The sequence below is a fragment of the Nothoprocta perdicaria genome, unplaced genomic scaffold, assembly GCF_003342845.1.
Source record: "Nothoprocta perdicaria isolate Ctin4 unplaced genomic scaffold, notPer1 scaffold_0, whole genome shotgun sequence".
NCBI lineage: Eukaryota > Metazoa > Chordata > Aves > Tinamiformes > Tinamidae > Nothoprocta > Nothoprocta perdicaria.
Genome location: NW_020454092.1, coordinates 17,043,407 through 17,059,098, shown reverse-complemented (window position 1 = coordinate 17,059,098; position 15,692 = coordinate 17,043,407). Strand labels below are relative to the sequence as shown.

Below are 15,692 nucleotides of genomic sequence, written 5' to 3'. Positions count from 1 at the left end.
TGCAGAAATAAGTTTGTATCCCATGAGACTTCACCTCCATAGATGTTTTATGTTTTTTAAAAAAAGCTTTTTTTTCTTTAATAAACAGGTGATCCCTTCAAAGATGACCCTTTTGGGAAAATTGGTAAGGAACTTTTTAATGATTAATATGTCTGGTTTTATAGATGATTCATAGTAGAGGAACACGGGAAAGACAAGTCACCATTTTCAGTGTGGCAAAGATGGAAATGACCTCAAAGTTGCATTAGGATGGATAAACAGTAGCAGCAGTTAGCTGTTTATATTCAGTCTCTATAGAGAAGCACTCCATCCTTGAACTTTTCAATTTAGCAACTTTCTCTAGTGCTGAGCATTTTTTAAAAGTGAATATTCTCAATTTAGTTGGCTGTGTGGGCAGTATTACTACATTGCTTTCTTGTTCCTGGATGACCTTCCAGCTGGCAAAAGTAAAATGGATTATAATAAGGCTGGAGCAAAATAACATTGTGTACCAAGTGCCAAATAAGAAAACATTAGCTGTATTTGGGGAATTAAGGAGAGGACTGTAGGAGAGTTCTGAGAAAAATGTTAGCTTCTGTAAAATAGAGTATTTTTAAGGGAGGGGTAGATAAAGAATCTGTGCTTAAATAGTTCCAGAGCTGAAACATTATCACTATCTAGAATTTGCATCACGTGCAGAAAATGGCTTGTCCAGTGTTTTAAATCACTGAATGTAAGTTACTTAAAGGTGAATCTCATTCTTGAAAGATGCTTGGTCCTAGCTGTCACTTTTCTGCAATATGAAATAAGCAATATAAAATGCTTTATTTTTAAGATGTTAAGCTGAATAAAGCTAGCAGAAATATTAATGAGATGTTTGCTTCTTTAGATCCTTTTGGAGGTGATCCTTTCAAAGGCTCAGATCCTTTTGCAGCTGACTGTTTTTTCAAGCAATCCTCCACTGATCCATTTGTAGCTGCAGGCACTGATCCATTTAGCGCTGCAAGCAACAGCAGCCTCACAGTAAGTTTGATAGCACGCCTCTCATTTCTTCTGTGTTGTGCATTTGGTCATGCTTTGAAAAGATGATTCTCAAATCATAAGTCTACTTGTATGTCCTACTTTTTAGAAATAGTCACAAATATGAAATATATGAAATATATGCAAAACCCTTTAAAATGCTCCAGTATGGAGCGTCACTGTGCTTCAAATTAGAATGATTAAGATAGTGAACTGATACTATTGGTAGCTGGCAAAATTTTTATCATTGAATGAAACTGAAGATACAATTTCATCAGATTATGTCAAGATATTTGATTTGTCCTTTAAAACTTGTTGAATCTATTGGTGTATCTATTTTTTTTTGAAATCGTATGGGGATGTCACCATCTGAAAAGTCGGATTATTTTAGATATTTGGGATTTATTTCAGAATATTTCAGAATATTTCAGAATATTTCAGAATATTTCAGAATATTTCAGAATATTTAAGGTTGGAAGGGACCTCTACAGATCATCTAGTCCAACCTTCCTGCTCAAGCAGGCACACCTACAGCATGTGGCACAGGGTGGCATCCAGGCGGGTTTTGAAGACCTCCAGAGTAGGAGACTCCACAACCCCCCTGGGCAGCCTGTTCCACTGCTCTGTCACCCTAACAGTAAAGAAGTTGCTCCTCACCTGGAGACGGAACTTCTTATGCTTCAGTTTGTGGCCATTACCCCTCGTCCTATCGCTGGCCACCAGTGAGAACAGCCTGTCCCCTTCCTCCCTGCATTCTCCCTTCCTGAACTTATACATATTAATCATATCCCCTCTGAGCCGTCTCTTCTCCAGAGAAAAAAGGCCCAGCTCACTCAGCCTCTCTTCATACGAGAGATGTTCCATTCCCTTAATCATCCTGGTTGCCCTTCTCTGGACCCTCTCCAGAAGCTCCACGTCCTTCCTATACTGGGGTGCCCAGAACTGAACACAGTACTCCAGGTGCGGCCTCACCAGAGCTGAGTAGAGGGGCAGAATCACCTCCCTTGACCTGCTGGCAACACTCCTCCTGATGCAGGCCAGGATGCCATTGGCCTTCTTGGCCATTTACCTGCTCCATGAGTCACTGAAGCCTAATTATCATTCCTGGATGCTTCCTGAGTAGATGCACTTTGAATCTCTCTTCCAGCTGTGCTTAAGTGTAACTTCAAGCTGCTCATGCTATAACTGAACATCTATCCATCAGTCTTCAATGTATAATAAGATAGAGCTGGATAAGAAACTGTCTTAGAAGTAGGGTAGAATCTGATGAAGACAAAGTAATGTTCTGGGCTGGTAGATAAGCACTTATATTAAGAAGCTAAAATTCTTCATACCAAAGGGTTGATTTCATCCTGTTGCCATCTCCTTTCAACTGCTGTGTGTGTGTGTCTGTGTGTGTGTTAAATGCACATGGATGGTTAGGAGGCAAGTTAGGGGGCTGTAGAGAATGTACCTGACAAAAACCCACACAAACTCATTTTGCCTAATGTTTTCTCTAGTGTTGTCTTCTCTGTGATGTACATGTTAGTCAAATCTCTAGCTCATGTTCTACAGCCTTAAAAAGGAGTTTTCTACACTCTTCATTATTAATTCAGCAGACTATCCCTTTCCAAATTACATTTTCTGTTGCAAACAATTCTTGATAACATCAAGGTCTGCTAAGGGAAGTACAGAAGAGAACATGAGTGGGCCTGTGGTGTGGGTTATGTGGTCTGCAGGAGTTAGGGTTGCTGAGGTCTGCATTTCTGGACGGGACTGAGCTATGCTTCATCCTGAGTGTCTTGCTGTACCTTTATGTACTGATAGCTTGTATTTGGATTTTTATAAAGCTGGTCTGATTGTAGAAATACAAGGGTATTAGATATTTCTATATCTTGTAGTAGTAATTACCTCTTTTTCCATCCGTTTGAAATCATGGTTCTGCAGAAGAGTTTCTGCTAGCAGACTAATTTACACTGATAAAAGCTATTTCCAAAACTGCTATTTTAGTATAAAGAAAAATGGCAGGTATCCCTGAACTTGTGTCATTTTTTCGTTTTGTTTTTTAAAAGGAGTAGTTGGAAGATACTTGGAATGATCATGAGAGCATTAAGCTTGCTCAGAGGTGTAATTGATATTAAAAATGATGCATAAGATTCTGAGATTTCATATTATGTATTTTAGAAATCTACTTCTAAGTAGCACTTCTAAGCTAAGTAAGCCAGGAGGAGTGTCATGTACTTGATCTATTTGTAAGCTATTTAACTGTAAGAATATTATGTCTTGAGGTCATGCAAAGAAAACTCTCTCCAGGAATACATTGTATTGAAATGAGTCTCTTGATCCTGACAGGAAAACAGGGCTCTCTCTTTATAGAGCTTAGGTGGGAGATGAGCTGATTTTTACCATTGTAAAATGTCTTCTGTTCTTGTGCAGTTATAATCTAAAGATTTATGAATCATATTCATCAGAGTCTGGAGATGGGGACTGTATATCACAATTCATATCCTCTCTGAGAAGAAACCTTGTGTATCTGCCTGTTGTACACGAATGTGAATCATGGATTCTTGATTGTATTTGGTGTTTGTTGGGGGGAAAAATGCATGATCTTTTACCATTAAAATGTCTGATTTTCTTCATGTATGCAATGAAGAACATGGCATACTTAACTCGACCTTTTAGCTTCTTGTACTAAACCTAGCAGCAGAAAATTAGTATTTGGTTTTAAAAACTCTTATATTGAAATAAATTGTGATTGTATTCTTAGAATGAGGAATCTTTAAATATGGGGAAAAAAACAAACAAAACCAAATGAAAAACATTTTCCTCTAAAAGATTTTTTTTGTTTTGTTTTAGACAGAATCACTGAAGAAAAATGACCCTTTTGCTCCTGGTGGAACGACTGTTACGACATCAAACGATCTAGGTAATGGTAGACTATATACACCAAATACCTTCGGTTTTATTTTTATTTACTTTTGATTATTTTTATGTCATTAGGCTTCTGACTGTGAACTCAGGAGCATTTTAGGGATTACATTGTGCTTGATAGGAAAATTTAGAAAATGAAAGGACGTAAATTGATAGGGAGTGTTTTTTGGTATTACAAACCAAAATTGCTTCATTTCCTATAGTGTTTATCACTGATGACAGATTCTGTAAAAATATTTCTTGCTTTATGTGAGACCAGTAAAATATCCTGACCTAAGCAACTGGATAATTTGAATGAGATTTACTGCTTCCTTTAGGGCTGATTTTAGGGCTTTCACATTACTTTAACATAGCAGATAGGTCTCCTGTCAGATAATACAAAGCTAGGATATAATAAGTACCAGATCATGGCTTTTTAGGTATTAGAAGTTTTGCTGCTTTGCTTTGCTATAATCCTCTAACAACTAATGGTTAAAGATATTTTGGAGAGGAATCTAGCACTTTAAATTCTTAAGAATTCCCAAAGTAACATGATCCTAACCTTGGTGTGATTTCAGACTGTAAGCCTACTCAATTTAACTGCACTAAACATTGTTTTTTAGAGACACTTTAGGTGAGCAGATACAGAGACTGTTACTTGCTTTATAGTAGAATAGCAGTTTTTATACATTTGGCACATACGAATGAAAGGCTGCTTTTGGACTTCAGGTTTTGAGCTAATGATATGAAGTAAGGTATTTTATTCAAAACTAGTGGACACTTGTCAGAACTTGGTTATTATTCCTGTTTGTGTGCTGTTCAGTGCCATTTAACTTTTTTAATAAAATTCCATTTACTTTATTTGCTTCCATTTAGCTACAGACCCCTTTGCATCTCTGTTTGGAAATGAATCATTTGGAAGCAGCTTTGCTGACTTCAGCATGTTGTCCAAGGTAATCTGAAACTACTGCCACTCATGGAAAAAGCATAAAAAGTATCGCTTGTTTGCATCACTGTACTCAGCTTTTTACTGCTTTTTTTATACTTCTGTTTTCTATGTTGAAGGCCAACAACGAAGATCCCTTTAGTTCTTCTGCATCAGGTTCTGTCAACAATGTGATCGTAACTAAAAACGTATTTGAGGAATCACCAGACAAAAATGAGGATGTTCCTCCTGCACTGCCACCTAAAACAGGAACTCCCACAAGGCCGTGTCCACCACCACCTGGTAAGAACTGATCCTGAGAGGACATTAAGAATTATCTTCACTTTAATATTGGCAACTGGACAGTAATTATGAGTAATTATGAACATAACATGGCTGCAAACTGAAATGGCTACTAATGTGGTACATTGTCCTTCTTACAGTAAATTATGCTTAAAGTGAGAATTCCGTGTGTTTTATTCTTTGCAAAGCCTCCATTCCTTAATGTTCCCTCTATCTCTGAGGATGTATTAGAACTGTTTAGGTTTTCACATGCCTGGAGAAAAACGAATTAAACTCGGTTAAGATGCCTGTCTCAGAGTTTTCAGATAATTTTTTCCAGGTGGCCTTGCCAGAGGTCTATAGTAGTAAACCTTAATAGTTATAATAGTTATGAAGCCCCCATTCCTTCTACTCTGTTTTTGTTTGAATAGCAGCTGAATCCTCTGGTCTGCTCCCCGACATGAAGTACTGCTTTCCAGAAAAGGCCATGATATCAAACATGCACATATTTAGGGGTTGCAACAAACCTGAGTAGTTACAACAGCCTCTTAATTTTCAAACATTTATTAGTAGATTTGAAAATGTATTACTAATACTCCTTTTTAAGTTTCTGTCCTTCATTTCAATTTCTTAGAAACTCTACTGCATCAGTTTCTATTATAATATTACATGAAAGAATTTTGAGGGTTTTTTTAAAGCAGCATAATAATTTAAGATTATCTCATCTATTCATATTTTCACCAAAAATGAGGGACCATAATAGATGAAGGTTTAAACACAGCTACTTAATATCAAATACTGACTCGTGGAAATTTGGCTCTCATTTGTGCCTTGCAAACAATCAGTTAGTACTTTGATAACTAACATTAGAATGGCTAACATGGGAAGGGGTAAGTTGGTTGCTTAGCAAGTTTCTTATTTTTCAATAGAGGTCCTAAACCAATTCGGGATTTCTAAATTTATAGTATGGAAGTGGCAATGAGCTGATATAGAGATTTCCTTTTCAAATGTAACTTCTAGTGGCAGGACAGCATCTTTACTGATAGGTGATTAGAAAAAAATAGTCTGTTTATTTGCATATCTTAAAATGATACTGTGATTATCTCGATAATGACTGTGGATATAAGGATGTCACATGGATTTTAATGGTTGTTTATATGATGCAGTGTTGAAAGCATTTGTTTTTGTTATAAATTTTTTATGTAACTGTATATACAGTTAGTGGACTACTTTGAAAACTAAAATGTTAAATTGTTTTTGTAAGGGAAATTAAAAAAGGATATTTAGATCTGTTTGTTTTTAATGACTCCTTTGGTCTGGCTCAAAACAAGTAAATGCTTTTTCAAATAAATGCTCTGAAATCCTACTAAGAGTTCTCCGTGTACTGGAAAGTGCACAGAAGAGTGGGTAACTCGCCTCCTTTGATCCACGCTGCCTTTCCAGACAGCGACGAGCACCGCTCACCTCCAGGCTGGAGGAAGGAAAGGGCCCTTTGCAGATTGAATATCTCAGATTACTACAGTTATTAATCCTTCTCCTGTAGAAATAAATTTCCCTGGATGTCATTGGAAGCTGCTCTTCCTGCATTATTCAAGCAAGTGGAAGGCATGCATTATTAGTCAGTAATAGCATATTGCTTGTACAGGAGGGCTGTCCTGGGAAAATGATCTGGGAAGTGTCTAACTAAATTATATGTTCCCTGAGGGTATTCCTAGAAGACTCTTAATCACTGCTGCATTAGAATCCCTTTAGCCCTATGGAAGATTTTTTTTTTCTTCCCCTAACCTGGGAAAGTTATATCCAAAATAATAAGCGGATAGCGATTCAGTTCTCCAAGTTTCATCTAAAATGACAACAGAAACTAGTATTGAAATGTGAGCATTTTAAGTACCAAACCATTTGTAAAATACACAAAATTGTCTGGTCAAATTCAATAAAATGAATTTAAACCTTTTTATTCTAACTAATAACATATAGAGAGAATGGTGGGTTGAAATTCAGCTCAACTATTTTTGGAAGGATTGAGTTCTTAAAGGTGTTGAAAGCTGACTGGTTAAGCTGGAAGGAAAAAAAAAAAAAAAAAAAAAAAGAACAAGGTAGGTGGGGGCCTGTATCTGATTCTGTGTTATCTGCAACTATTTATGCAATGTTTAAGAAAATAGTTGAGCTTGCAATTGCTTGTTACCACACTTTCTTTTCTTTTTTATTTCATACCTTAAAAACTAGAGAAGTTGCAGGTATCAGCAGTCAGAGGAGGTTTTTGTTGGTGTTTTGAAATCTGGAAATGCCTCTTTTCACTGACTCAAATTTTGCTAATTTGATCCAAATAAATAATAAAAAAACCTCAGAGGGGTTATCATGGATAATCAATAAGCATAAGAAAAAACATTGTGCTGATAGAACAGGTGCTCACAGCTTCCAGAAATTCTCTTCCCAAATACTGTTATATCAGCATATGAACATATGTGTCTTCCTTTTTATATGACTGTACTTCAAGAAACTAGGGACACAACCTTCCTTCTTAAATTAGCAACCCCTCCTCTGAAATCAGTGCAACTCCACTGGTTTACCAGAAAAGGATATATTCCAAGTAGCATGTTTTCTATTTTTGGCATGTTATTACCTGCTATCTTAAATTCATTTTAAATTATTTTAATCTAAGGGAAAAGACCTATCAATCAAATAGACTCTTCAGATTCCTTTAAATCGACCGATCCATTTCAGCCTTTCCCTACCCCAGACATTCCCAAAGAACAAGAAGCAGATCTATTCTGTGATCCATTTGCTCCCACCAGCATCAGTAAAGAGGCTGACCCCAACAATTTTGCAAACTTCAGTACTGTGAGTAAACATTTCTTACGTTTGTTTCAGTATAATGACAGCTTTGAATTGTTCACACTGAAGTAATCGGTTTTCATTTACTATATTTAAACATATCCCATGTACAAAAGAGATGCAACTTCCAATTAAAATAATATTTACATTTAGTTTGCAGCTGAGGCTGTCCTAAAACTAAATACTGCAAAATATTACAGTTAATGTTTAAGTTGCATTGCTTTTTTGATTTTTTTTTAATTATTATTTATGGAGGCCTCCTAGCTTCTAGAAAATAGGTCACTTTTTAAATATCTTATGTTCTTGAGATTATCCATTTTATTGGAATATATGGCAGATATAAATCATTTACCCATGGCACACAGTGCTAATTATCCAATTAAAATGAAAGGTGTGATTTTTAATTTAGCTGTCACTGAACTGTTTGATCATAATTTCAATGTACTGAAATGTTCAAAAACAGCCTCATAACCATTTACTTAAATGAAATATTCACTGAGTTTTGAATGGCTAGTAAGTTCCAGACTTGAGTGTGATACAGAAGGTAGCAAGTGTCTCTTTATAACCAGAATCCATTTCATAGAAGTCGTGGTGTCCAAGCGATACAAGCAAATCGGAAGGTTTGTGCATGCCTATATGTTTTTTCTTTTGTGTTTTTGCAAGCAAGAATTTGGGAAGGCATCATTTCACTTTCAAGCTTGATTTTTGGGAAATGCAGTTTGTATTTACAGTAGTTTTGCTCAGATGTTTTTATTTTTTTTGTCTTAGTACTGTGTGCTTGATTGAAGTGAACTGAGGATTGCCAGGCTCTCAACATTGACTTGCACTGGTTGATGTGTGTTGCTGCATGACACTTCCTGAAATGCTCTTACTGATCCCTTTTAATTAGATAGAGGTACAAAGAAAGCCTGTATGGTGCTCTCAAGAGAATGTGAAATGCAGAGGAGAAAGCAAAAATATTTGTATCATTTGTGAGGGGGGAAAAAGTATTTTTCACCAGCTTTAGTTACTGAGAATAGTCAATGAGCTGGGATGGGATGGGGAAGTGAAGGAATAGGGAAATCCAATTTCTCTACTTTTATTCCATGAAGTTTGCTCAAAGGAGACACTAGCTGGAAGTGATGGCTATTTCAGACTTCATACTGGGACATTCATGAAGACATAGGCTTCACTTACTTGTTTGCATGCTGAATAAAAATAAGATTTCCCCTAACTTTATATATTTTGACTTCCTAACTCTCTTGCTTATAATCATTATATCAAAGCAACTCAATTCACTCTGTGTGTGTCCGTGTGTGTGTAAAAGCATGCATAGGGAAAATAACTCTTCTTTCTGTTTCTGTTTACTCTGTTACTTCTAGGTTTCTATTTGCACAGTTACTTGTTATTATGCTGCTTCTTGACAGAAGCATTTTTCAGTTTTTCAATTAAACAGACACATTCTGTAACTAATTTTTGCGGTCACTGTCACTTGGAAAAACCATCTCTAATGACAGCAGGGTTAATCAGGATGGGCCACAGAGCCAGATATGGGGGTGCTCTGCAACATATTCTCCTGATTTAGTTGCATTTTCTTCTTATATAAACTGTTCCTTAACCCAAAATAGTTTAAATACTAACACTTCAGTAAATTTTTTTGAAACTTAATACTGAATTTTGGAACATAATGAACAATAATAAATACGGCTTAAGTGCCATTCTCAATAACTAAACTAAGCAAATCATTTAATATCCCCTTGAGATTAATTGGCCAATTGAACCAAGACAGTGTGTCCAGTATTCTGAAGAACTGTTATTGTCCCTCAAACCAAGGACTTGGACAGGATTAGTTGTCACTATTATTAATGTGATGATTTTGTCTTTTAAAACTACAGTATTCTACTGAGGAAGACATGATTGAATGGGCTAAGAGGGAAAGTGAGAGAGAAGAGAAAGAAAGACTTGCAAGATTAAAGCAGCAAGAGCAAGAGGATTTGGAACTGGCTATTGCACTCAGTAAATCTGAAATATCAGAAGCATGAAGTCTAGAATAAGATTGCGTCTTATATCAGCTGTTTTGTCTCTTTTCCTGAATACTTAACCTATTTAAATGTTAATCAGAAGTAACATATATACAGGATGCAAGAAAATATGAAAGGTTTTAAACTTCTGAAAGTGGTTGAACACTTTTTTCCCATGCTGACTTGTAATTTCCTTAAATTTCATTAACTTTATCAAACAACTAGTATCATACTGCTCTAGTATGTATACTTTTGATCTTCTTGCCTGTGCTATTTTTATGCTGCAAACCAAGCACACCAAAGTATCTGTTTAACAGAAAGAGTGTCTGCAGATCATCTTTAGGATCACTGATTGTCATTCTAATCATGCATGAAAAGATTTTCGTGAGCATTTGTTACCACAAATCCTGAAATTCAAAGATGAGAAAACATTGTCCCAATCAAGTTCCTTCAGAAAGAATGCTGGTGAAAGTAGCACAGTACCGAAGATGAAACCTCCATGGCCATGTTTTTGTATTTAGATTGTTCTTTTATGGCTTTGTTTCCTTTTAGGTCTATTTGGCAGATTTTTAGTTACAAGATGTTAACTGAGAACACCTGTTTGGTTTTTGAACTGTCTAATAAGAATGTTATATAGCTTATTCTTATCGAATATCTTTTAAAGATGTGTGAATGTTTCTGCTGAATTCAATTTTCTGCTTATTGTTTAAATAACTGCTTATTTTAGTATTTAAATTCTCATGTTTTCAGAAAAATCAAGCACATTTCCCACCTGTAAGTCAGCTCGAAATGCAGGTAGTGAGATAGTTGTTTGACTGTAATTGGTCAGGAGCTGCAAATTGAGCAAAAAGTGGCATAAAGCAATTGTTCTGCCATGGCTGACACTCTCTCATTAAGCAGTTAGTTATTTAAAACCTTTTGTACTTCTAAGGAAATCTTAGTAATGCCAGAGTTGTAGAGTGCTTTATTTTATATGTATGCATATATATTTTTCTCATTAATGAAGGTTCTACTGTTGGACTTGAAATAATAATTTTTATGGCATCTAAATGGGAAAGACTGCATCTTACTGAAACCTTTTTCTTGCTTTTCTTGCATGGTTTTAGGTTTTAAGACAGTCAGATACTGTTTTATAAAGCAACTAAATTGAAGATTTATGTGCATTTCTTGTTGGCAAGATGACTGTCAAATTATGAGGCCCCACTGCTATTTGAGCCACTTTTGCCTATGAAATATGCAGCTGAACTGGCAAAATAGTAAGTTGAATCTGAAATACGATTAAGAATAGAAAGAATACATGTAGAGTTTTTTTTACAACTTTTTTTTTCTGTTTGTGTAATTTATTGAATGCCAATTGATAGTTGCACCTTAAAAACTGAATGATGATTTCTTTATGGTCACTGAGTCAAAATAAGATTGATAGAATGTTAATGAAAATAACTTAATGAAAGTAACTTATTATTCATTTTACGAGAACTCCAATCTGGAGAATCAGTTTCACAAGAGCAGCTCCAAAAAGGATCATCTTTTGCCCTATTTAAGAACATTTGTATGGCAGCAGCATAAACCTTTAGGATTTTTTTTTCTTGCACTTTTGACTTGTAAAATTTCTGCTGAGGAAACAGAAAAATTTCAAGACCCAACTCTTTGGGGGGTGAGGAGTAGGGAAGTACTGGGCCTTGTTTTCATGTATTTAATCTCTTCCAGTTACCTACCAGTGCTGCTGCTGCAAGAATCTTGAGAGTAGTTCTCAGTTTTTCAGGAAAATGGGTAACTTGACTTGGACAATTTTCTTTTGCACTGGGAAATGAGCATTTAAACATCTGCTCTAAAAAGTAACAAAACTTTTGCAAGTATTATAACTTATCTATACATCTTTGTAATGAGTGTACACTAATCTTGCAAATTGTATGCTTAACTGGATTACATAGTTTCTTATCTTTTGTTAAAAATGTATACTCAGTGGACCAACACAATATTATATGTATATATTATATATATATATATATTCTTTCCTTTCCTTTATGGAATTTAAAGTTTTGAGTCATTTGATGTTACATTTCATGTTACTGACTCTGACTATAATACTTCTACTCAGACTACCAATAAACCACTGCTGTGAGCTAAATGGCATTACTTATGAAGTTTTAACTTTTTTTTTAACTTGTTCAGGTGGGGTTAGCCTCTATTTATAGACTTCCCTTTTGTTTAAAAATTCTAACAATAGCCTGTAATTATGAAGAAATAAAGTTTAAGTACATAAGTATAAATTGCCTGCTTTTTTTTTTTTTTTCAAAATGGTGCTGTGAGTTAAAAATATCATGTAAATATATATACAAGTAAATTGTTGCAATTGCAGTCTGGAAGTGTGTTTATTTTCAGAGAAACATAAGTTCCTTTAAGCTTGAGCTTAGCTTTTTAGTTAAAGTGCATTTGAAGTTGGTGACAGCTGGGAGTAATGAGGAGTTGTAACATCCTCAGAGAAAAATTAGGCAGCTTTTGCCTAAGTATCCTTGCCTGTGCAAAGGTTACAGAACCCAAGTGCTTTAAATGCTTAGGATTCATCTCTGAAGATGAATATGAGCATCCCCTAGTGGCTGCCCTCAAAAGAAGGAGGGCTTGACTGATCTTCAGTCTGATCCGGTGGAGAGATGGTTCTTTCAAATATGCTTGTCACTATGATAAGAGCCTGGCCTTAAACTGCTCCATCAGAGGTTTAGGAATTCGGTGATTGTAAGCACCTGTCTCAAACCCTTTTGTTCCAGGAGTGTTAAATTTTATTATGTTCATCTACATAGACCCAAATCCTTTTGCCAATCATCATTTAATTGACACATCAGTTGAATTAGGCATTATATATCTTAATTTTATCAGCTTTGTGCATGTTCTTGAGGCAATTCCAAACTCCCTCTGCTTGCCTGTTTTCCTCCACCCTTCACCTCCCCCTGTTCAGGTCTGCCCTGCCAAGTTTCCATGTGGGTGTGCTTTGCTTCTGATTGTGCTACTTTCAGCCCATTCTCCACTCTGTGAATATTCATGAATTTAATTCCTTTGTTGATTAGAGTGAATAGGATGGTTGGCCTTCAGATGCATCCATTTGTTATCCTAAGATTGAAGCCCACTCACTATGTGCTATAAAATACAAAGCACAAGGCTCTCAAATCAAAACTTTGATGGTCAATAGTTACCAATGAGAATAGATGGTAATCTTCCCCCCCATAGATGATCCAACTTGTGTTAAGTTCAAAACACATTCTTTTAGTAACTGAAGAAGTGGAGCTTTAGTTACTGGCTTGGGTATGATTGAAACCTGTGTGTCACCTCCCTTGTGGTGGCAAGGTGTGTTCCTGATGCTTGACAGTGAGTTCTGGCCAGTGTCGGTTGCACCCCAGAAAAGAACAAGCAAGGACTTTCAACTTGTCAAATGACAGACCATCAAGTGTAGGTCAGTAAGTCCTGAAACAACAGATGCTTTTGTCATTCTCATTATTGTCTCATTATCAAATGCTCTTCTGAAAGTGGAGTAATGAAAACTAAAATTACCTAGACTTCATTCTTTTATATCATATACAATTATAGAATCTGTTTTTATTCTATATTTATATAATATGCTCAGGAGAATAACTCATTTGAACTGCAGTTAATGTTTTTTTCATTAGTATTAGCTATAGAAGATAATGATACAGCTTGGACTTATTTTAGTGTTTCCAGCTTCGTTCCAACAACATAAAATTGCTAAGGGTTTTGAAAAGCAATTTATAGTATAGGCTGAAGTAGTTATTAATAGAAGCTCTAAATACTAAATGCAATCGGTTACTGAAAATTTGCTTTCAAGTGCAGAATTGCATGGAAATATACTCTTCAGGACACGAAAGCTGTTTTCTGCTCTCATTTTAGATTCAGCTAAAATGCATGAGTTTCATCATGAAGAAATCTGTATGTAACAGGTATTTTATGCAGAAAAATGTGGATCATTGTTACATCTGTAAAAAGAAATGCCTATAAAGCTTGTCACCCCTCCTTACGACACCTCTCACTTATTTAAAATATTTATCTAAAACCACCGTGACTTTTTTCCTTTTGTGTTCAGATTACACTATCATGCTCAAATTGACCAAATACTTTCTCTCTGCCCATTTCTTAGCTCCTTTGTCAAAACAGCTCCACTGACAGCGGTGGAGGAAGGTGGGGCTGCTGCTTGCCCTGCGTTCTTCACACCATTAACTGCATTGTTGGTGTTCAGCTAATAAATTCTTTAGCATTTTTTTTTTCCTTACTTAGCCCTATGCACCCACTGTTCTCATTAACGTGGCCATTGTTTCAGTGCACCAGGCCAGGCCTTCTGTTTGTCCTGCCGCTCCCTCTCCTGCACCTACCCTGGCCTTCTTTCCCTCTGTTCATTTCCTTCCACAAACACATGTTTTGCTGAATAATCTCAGGATTGTTATCCCTGTATATCAGAAAATGAGTTATTGATAAGTTATGCATTCAATGGTCACATTAAGTTAAAACAGCTGGCTTTCAGTATTGTGCAGAGTTTATATTTTTGGGTGGTTTAGCAGTTTTGACTCTGTGCTTGAAATTAATTTGTTCACAAACTGAAGCTGATAAATTTGAAATAAGTGTGCACTGTTGGGTGTTGCTCTTTTGCGTAATTCATTGACAACTGCGTTTTGGAGTAAATGGCTCCACCTATGCAAACACTTTCAGTGGAGCAGACTAATACAGATTGCAGATTAATTTAAAAGCCAGGTAAATACAAATTTTATTTGGCCCCAGTAACTTCTCAGCACTAACTAATGACTGTAATTCCAGCACAAATGGAATCAGTAATGTAAAAAAACAAGTTTGGTGCTCTGTTTTAATGACTCTCTCCACTAACTACGCACATTTTCTTATCAGTTTATGTCTGGTAATTTCCTGATTGCTCTGGGCTAATCCTGAATTAGGATACTTGTAAAGTGTCTATGGTGCAGCTTCTCTGGCATCTAATGACCTCTCAGCTCACCTGCAGATTTCCCTTTTTGGGTTTTTCCATTGAAACAGAGGATCTTGATTGCTTAGGGGATTTTTACTCCCATTAAAATTGCTGGGACAGTCTGGCAGAAAGCAATCGGGTGGCTTTTCTTTTCTCCTTAGGAAAGCAGGGTGGAAATGTGACTAGAGGATCCAAATCATCAAATAAACACTGTGGCTTTAGGCTCCTGTGGAAAAAAAATAGGGAATTTTGTTTGTCAACATCAGCTACTCTTAACAAATCTCTGGAAAAAAAAAAAAACAAACAACTTTCCTAAACTGCTGTATCCAAAAAGTGTTAGAGCCAGAGAAAACTTGGGGTCTGGGTCCAAACTTCACAATGGTCTGGTTTTTAGTTCTAAACTCGCTGCCCATTTCCACCATGTCCTCGGGTGCCCCGGGTGGGGAGCGGGTCTCTCCCCTCAGCAGTTGCTGCAGCCGTTGGAGGAGGTGGGGGGCAGGGGGTGGAGGGCAGCCATCTTGTGGCTCTGCCTGCTGTGACATGGCTGCCACCTCCTGCACCCTGGGCAGCGCTGGCAGCTGCGGGATGGCTGCCCTTCCTTTCAGGCTGTAGTTGCTTCCATCTGTGTGTTGTATCACACCGTGTGTTGTATCATACCATGTGTGTGTGGCAGTAAGACTATTTACACTAGGCGCGTCCATAGCTTCCTGTTACCTTCAGCGCAACTGGCACTGTGAGTGAATAAACTTGTCGCCTATCGAGGGCGCAGAGAGGCGGGTATAGT

The 15,692-nt window shown here is 36.6% G+C and overlaps 1 protein-coding gene across 2 annotated transcripts in view; it reads left to right on the top strand.

Annotated features, from left to right (window-relative positions):
- EPS15 (epidermal growth factor receptor pathway substrate 15) overlaps positions 1 to 12,061 on the top strand; it is a 45,329-nt gene extending 33,268 nt beyond the window's left edge. The window contains exons 19-25 of one of the 2 annotated variants that reach the window (XM_026034059.1): positions 89 to 124; positions 869 to 1,002; positions 3,835 to 3,904; positions 4,765 to 4,841; positions 4,954 to 5,116; positions 7,758 to 7,936; positions 9,805 to 12,061. In XM_026034059.1, the coding sequence (XP_025889844.1) occupies positions 89 to 124; positions 869 to 1,002; positions 3,835 to 3,904; positions 4,765 to 4,841; positions 4,954 to 5,116; positions 7,758 to 7,936; positions 9,805 to 9,951 (806 nt within the window). In that variant the 3' untranslated portion in view covers positions 9,952 to 12,061. The remainder of the gene's footprint in view (positions 1 to 88; positions 125 to 868; positions 1,003 to 3,834; positions 3,905 to 4,764; positions 4,842 to 4,953; positions 5,117 to 7,757; positions 7,937 to 9,804) is intronic. The other variant, XM_026034065.1, reaches the window with a different exon arrangement.
- Positions 12,062 to 15,692: the final 3,631 nt, after the last annotated feature.